This window comes from Salmo salar, chromosome 20, assembly GCF_965601325.2.
Source record: "Salmo salar chromosome 20, fSalSal1, whole genome shotgun sequence".
In the NCBI taxonomy this organism is placed as follows: Eukaryota; Metazoa; Chordata; class Actinopteri; order Salmoniformes; family Salmonidae; genus Salmo; species Salmo salar.
The window spans coordinates 30023774-30030000 of NC_138310.1; the positions used below are offsets into that span (position 1 = coordinate 30023774).

At 41.8% G+C, this 6227-nt stretch overlaps 1 protein-coding gene across 2 annotated transcripts in view; it reads left to right on the plus strand.

Moving 5' to 3' along the window:
- LOC106580413 (uncharacterized) overlaps positions 1 to 6227 on the plus strand; it is an 8334-nt gene continuing 2107 nt past the window's right edge. Inside the window, exons 1-9 of one of the 2 annotated variants that reach the window (XM_014161445.3) lie at positions 1 to 409; positions 1375 to 1475; positions 1631 to 1729; positions 1861 to 1959; positions 4932 to 5036; positions 5163 to 5267; positions 5390 to 5488; positions 5728 to 5826; positions 5990 to 6088. In XM_014161445.3, the coding sequence (XP_014016920.3) occupies positions 244 to 409; positions 1375 to 1475; positions 1631 to 1729; positions 1861 to 1959; positions 4932 to 5036; positions 5163 to 5267; positions 5390 to 5488; positions 5728 to 5826; positions 5990 to 6088 (972 nt within the window). In that variant the 5' untranslated portion in view covers positions 1 to 243. Of the gene's footprint in view, positions 421 to 1374; positions 1476 to 1630; positions 1730 to 1860; positions 1960 to 4931; positions 5037 to 5162; positions 5268 to 5389; positions 5489 to 5727; positions 5827 to 5989; positions 6089 to 6227 lie in introns of both variants that reach the window. The other variant, XM_045703211.2, reaches the window with a different exon arrangement.

Here is a 6227-nt window from a genome sequence, read left to right on the forward strand (position 1 = left end):
CTAGAGTAAACAGAGGTCAGCCTTCCAGCCCTGGTAATGTACATATACTGCTCCATTTCCACACCACTTTGTATTCCTTTTGCAGTAAGAACCTCAGTATCTGCTTCAATGAAAAGGTCCAGTTCCTGACCAGACTTTCTGCATTCATTCAGTAATGCTACATGGTTGTTTGGCAAGACAAGTATTAAACAGAGAGACTGGGGTCCAGCCCAGGATACACGGAGAAGTCACCAGATATTCACCATGGAGAGAATGTCCTTGAAGGAGAGGATGGGGGCACAGCTGATGAAGGAGCTGAACCTGAACCCTAAAACACCAAAAACCACAAAGAAAGCAGTCAAGGGATTCACTGACTTTATACACAACATGGAGACAGAGGAGACCAACAGTTACAATAACGAAGAAATGTGTGAGTACCAGGTATGTGTGAGTACCAGGTATGTGTGAGTACCAGGTATGTGTGTGTGCCGGTGTGAACGTGTGTCCGTGAGCATGTAAATGGGTAACACCTAAGCCCTGTTTAGATTTGTTTTATTTGATCAAAAACATCATTAGATGTTTTATTCAACATAACTTGAGTAAACACTGAAAAAAATAACATTTACTTGAATTGCAGTGGAGATGCAAAGTTTGGTAACAGAATGAGGGTTTGTGCTGTTTGTGCCTTCTGCACTGTTATTCGAGTGAATGTGTTTTTGAAACATTTTAAGTGGAAATTGTTAAAAGTAGTCCTTGTGCATATAGTTGTAGAGTTTGTTTAGCTTTGCAATCACTGGTTTTTGTTTGACATACATTTTAAAGTGAAAAATCGGAGTCTCAGCATCACTCTGTCACAGTGGAATTGTCCCAAGGTCAAATTTAACAGTAAGAATAATAGCCTGAGGCAACAGAGCCTTACTTCTGCCCTGTTTAACAGAATTGGAAATTGTGTTCTTGTAATTATGGTATTAAATGTCGAGAAATATTGGTGAATATTCATTCAATGCCAACAAATTCTTCCGTAGACCAAAGCAAGCAATGAATATCCTTATGCTCTTAATTATAATGACTGTGCAAGGATTATGTTATGATAATATACTGTAGAAATGATAATGCTCTTGACCAAATCCCTGATCATTCTTGTGGTTGAATCCATGTTGTAAAACCTTAGGTGTGTTACCATGTATCTGTCATGGGTAATGGTTTGACTGGATGTGAACATCCAGTGTGCAAAGAGCTGTGTTTGTATTGGCCACACACACACACCTTACCAATTCCACCCTCATACTAGTCATAATAACTGAAATTTCACACCCCATGTTCTCAAAAGAAAAACATGAATATTGATGTATTACTTATTGTGAAGCACCTGGTGAGTTTGTTATGTGTTTGCAGTGCTGGAGCTAGAGAAGGAGTACATTGAAGCAGCAAAGATAAATGATGTACAGACCATGAAGATTCTGGGAAGGGCAGTCAAGGTTGACGCAAAGAATTTGGTGAGTCAGTCCTCATATCCAGGAACAACATCTCCATACTGCAGTTAGTGGGACTACAGGAGACTCATGTACTATTGCTGTTACTTCTTCATTAGAACCATGTATTCTGTTCTGTGTCACTTGTTAGAATAACTTGTCCCATGCATTGACCCTAGCATGATCGCACTGCCCTGCACTATGCAGTTGCTGGAAAAAACATAGAAGCCGTCCAAGTCCTTCTCCAGCGCAGAGCAAATATCAATCAAGAGGACAAGGTAGGAAGACAACACTTTTCCGGTGTTACCGATGGTGACTTTTAAAGCTTCTCTGCAACAAACTCTCAGGAGAGAATGGCCATGGTTTGTCAAAATTAAACTATTTCTCTCTTTCATACATACTCACACAGCATGGAGTGACAGCCACCCACCTGGCTGCCTGGTTTGGAAGTCTGCCCATCCTGAAGTTGCTTGTGCAGGGTGGTGCTGATCAGAAGGTTGAGAATGCGGTAGGGAACCTCTGTTCCTATTCATGAAGGCCTTGAATATTTCTCAGAAATCCCTTTCCTCGTTCTGCTGGTCAGACCTAAGCTGTTCTCTGACATCTCAGCCATCTAGGATATCAATTACAATAATCAACCATCAACACAATTTCTCTATAACCATTTGAGAATACAAAATGTCAAGTTGTGTTGTCATCTACAGTGCCTTTAGAAAATATTCAGACCCTTTCACTTTTTCCACATTTTGTTGGGTTGCAGCCTTATTCTAAAATGTATTAAATAGTTTTTTCCCCCTCAATGTACATACAATACCCCATAATGACAAAGCGAAAACTTTTATTTAAATTTGCTAATTTATAAAAAAAATATATAAATAATCACATTTACATAAGTATTCAGACCCTTTAGTCAGTACTTTGTTGAAGGACCTTTGGCAGCAATTACAGCCTCGAGTCTTCTTGGGTATGACGCTACAAGCTTGATGCACCTTTATTTGGAGAGTTTCTCCCATTTTTCTTTGCAGATCCTGTCAAACTCTGTCAGGTTGGATGGGGAGCGTTGCTGCACAGCTATTTTCAGGTCTCTCCAGAGATGTTCGATCGGGTTCAAGTCCGGGCTCTGGCTGGGCCACTCAAGGACATTCAGAGACTTGTCCCGAAGCCACTCCTGTGTTGTCTTGGCTGTGTGCTCAGGGTCGTTGTCCTGTTGGAAGGTGAATCTTCGCCCCAGTCTGAGATCCTGATCTCTCTGGAGCAGGTTTTCATCAAGGATCTCTCTGTACTTTTCTCTGTTCATCTTTGCCTCGATCCTGACTAGTCTCCCAGTCCCTGCCGTTGAAAAAAACCCAGTCTCCCAGTCCCTGCCGTTGAAAAAACCCAGTCTCCCAGTCCCTGCCGTTGAAACCCCCCCCCAGAACAAGGCCCTTCTCCTCCGATTGCTCAGTTTGGCCGGGCGGCCAGCTCTAGGAAGGGTCTTGGTGGTTCCAAACATCTTCCATTTAAGAATGATGGAGGCCACTGTGTTCTTGGGGATCTTTAATGCTGCAGACATTTTTTTGTACCCTTCCCCAGATTTGTGCCTCGACACAATCCTGTCTCGGAGCTCTACGGACAATTCCTTTGACCTCTTTGCTTGGTTTTTTTCTCTGACATGCACTGTCAACTGTGGGACCTTATATAGACAGGTGTGTACCTTTCCAAATCATGTCCAATCAATTGAATTTACCACAGGTGGACTCCAAGTTGTAGAAACATCAAGGATGATCAATGGAAACAGGATGGAACTGAGCTCAATTTCGAATCTCATAGCAAAGAGTCTGAATACTTACAGTTGAAGTCGGAAGTTTACATACACTTAGGTTGGGGTCATTAAAACTCGTTTTTCAACCACTCCACAAATTTCTTGTTAACAAACTATAGTTTTGGCAAGTCGGTGAGGACATCTACTTTGTGCATGAAACAAGTAATTTTTCCAACAATTGTTTACAGACAGATTATTTCACAAATAATTCACTGTATCACAATTCTAGTGGGTCACAAGTTGACTGTGCCTTTAAACAGCTTGTAAAATTCCAGAAAATTATGTCATGGCTTTAAAAGCTTCTGATAGGCTAATTGAAATAATTTGAGTCAATTGGAGGTGTACCTGTGGATGTATTTCAAGGCCTACCTTCAAACTCAGTGCCTCTTTGCTTGACATCATGGAAAAATCAAAAGAAATCAACCAAGACCTCAGAAAAAGAATTGTAGACCTCCACAAGTCTGGTTCATCCTTGGGAGCAATTTCCAAACACCTGAAGGTACCACATTCATCTGTACAAACAATAGTATGCAAGTATAAACACAATTGGACCACGCAGTCGCCATACCGCTTAGGAAGGAGTGGTATGACTGTCTCCTAGAGATGAACATACTTTGCTGTGAAAAGTGCAAATCCCCCAAAAAAGTGCAAACCAAAAGTATCTATATTCACAGTAAAACGAGTCCTATATCGTCATAACATGAATGGCCGTTCAGAAAGGATGAAGCCACTGCTCCAAACCGGCCATAAAAAAAGCTAGACTACGGTTTGCAACTGCACATGGGGACAATGATCGTACTTTTGGAGAAATGTCCTCTGGTCTGATGAAAGATGAAATGTCCTCTGGTCTGGTGCACTTCACAAAATAGATGGCATCATGAAGGAGGAAAATTATGTGGATATATTGAAGCAATATCTCAAGACATCAGTCAGGAAGTTAAAGTTTGGTCGCAACTGGGTCTTCCAAATGGACAATGACCCCAAGCATACTTCCAAAGTTGTGGCAAAATGGCTTAAGGACAACAAAGTCAAGGTATTGGAGTGGCGATCACAAAGCCCTGACCTCATCCTATAGAAAATTTGTGGGCAGAAATGAAGAACCGTGTGCGAGCAAGGAGGCCTACAAACCTTACTCAGTTACAGCTCTGTCAGGAGCTGGGAAGGTTGTGGAAGGCTACCCGAAACGTTTGACCCAAGTTAAACAATTTAAAGGCACTGCTACCAAATACTAATTGAGTGTATGCCAACTTCTGACCCACTGGGAATGTGATTAAAGAAATAAAAGCTGAAATAAATCACTCTACTATTATTCTGACATTTCACATTCTTAAAATAAAGTAGTGATCCTAACTGACCTAAAACAGGGATTAGGATTAAATGTCAGGAATTGTGAAAAACAGAGTTAAATGTATTTGGCTAAGGTGTATGTAAACTTCTGACTTCAACTGTATGTAAATAAGGTATTTCAGTTTTAATTTTTTATACATTTTCAAAAATATCTAAGAACCTGTTTCGCTTTGTCATTGTTGGGTATTGTGTGTAGATTGCTGAGGATTTGTTTTAATTTATTCTATTTGAGAATAAGGCTGTAACGTAACAAAATGTGGAAAAAGTCAAGGGGTCTGAATACTTTCCGAAGGCACTGTATGGAGATCGTGAGTTGTATTCTCTCTTCTCAGCTGGGAATGAACATCATGCACTGTGCTGCCATCAACAACCACACTGACATAATGACATTCATCATCTACGACCTGATGATGAAAGAGCTGGACAAAGAGGACCTGGTAACTACATAGACATACAGTATCAGTAACCATTGCATCCATTTCAAATATTGATTGGGCTGAGTTAGTTCAATAAGCTGACCCTTTTTCTTCATCTCCTACCGCACCCACACCAATCTCTCTCAGTCTGGACACAGAGCGTTTGCTTTGGCAGCAGAGCATGGCTCTGTGGAGATGCTGCAGATGCTGATGGAGGAGGCGTACAATATGGCCACCATGGAGGAAGACCAGGTGTGTGTGTATTAAACCTATCAGGGGGCTGTAGGACTGTTTATTCCTCTATCTCCCCTTCCTGTTCACCTTTCTCTCCCTTCCTCATTTCCTCCTGCTTTTTCTCTTTCTCTAAATGCTAGAATGGGAACACACCTCTGCATTTGGCTGCCGGCAATGGCCACTTGGATGTCGTCCAGCTACTACTGAAGAGCTTTGAAACTCGCAATGAAGTCAATACGGTAAAGTCCCACTAAATGCTGTCTGGAGCAGTTTGATTCTGATGAAGGCCAAAACGTTCACATTTTAACCTTGCTTAAATTAAAAAAATAATCTTTAATGGTGAGCGAGTGCTGCACCTTTTCCTTTTCAATTGAGCTGTTTGATTTCCAGCATGTATGATGGTGTGTGCTCAATGGCTACACCTTGCAGTCGCTGCTTTAGGTCAGGGGCTGATAAATGACTGATGTATTCGTGGCAGGCTGGGGAGACGGCTCTATACCTGGCTGCTGGCGCTGCCCATGAGGACTGCGTCCAGGCTCTGTTGGAGGCAGGCTGTGACCCAAACATTGTCACCATGGTACGCCTGTAAACATAAACCACACCCTCCAACTATTCACTAAAATGGTCACCACCAGGCATAGTTACTAAATCACACCCAGTTTATTCTACTTCAGTACTTTACCTACTAATAGACTCCTAGACCTCTCTATTCAATGGGAACCTCTCCTCTCCCCTCTTAGGACCAAAGCAGTGCTCTACACCCTGTCTCAGAGAAGGGCCACACATTGTTGGTGAGACTTCTCATAGAGAACTCGGCCCAGGTGGACTTACAAAACCAGGTGAGAGTGAGCATAGTGAACTGGTCCTAGGTCTTGGTCAACCATGAATAAAGCCAACCTGTTATCTGTGTAATTACTCAGTAGTCTGTAGTATGACCTGACATCTGAGAGTTTCTATATAATGGTCAATTTTGGTTGT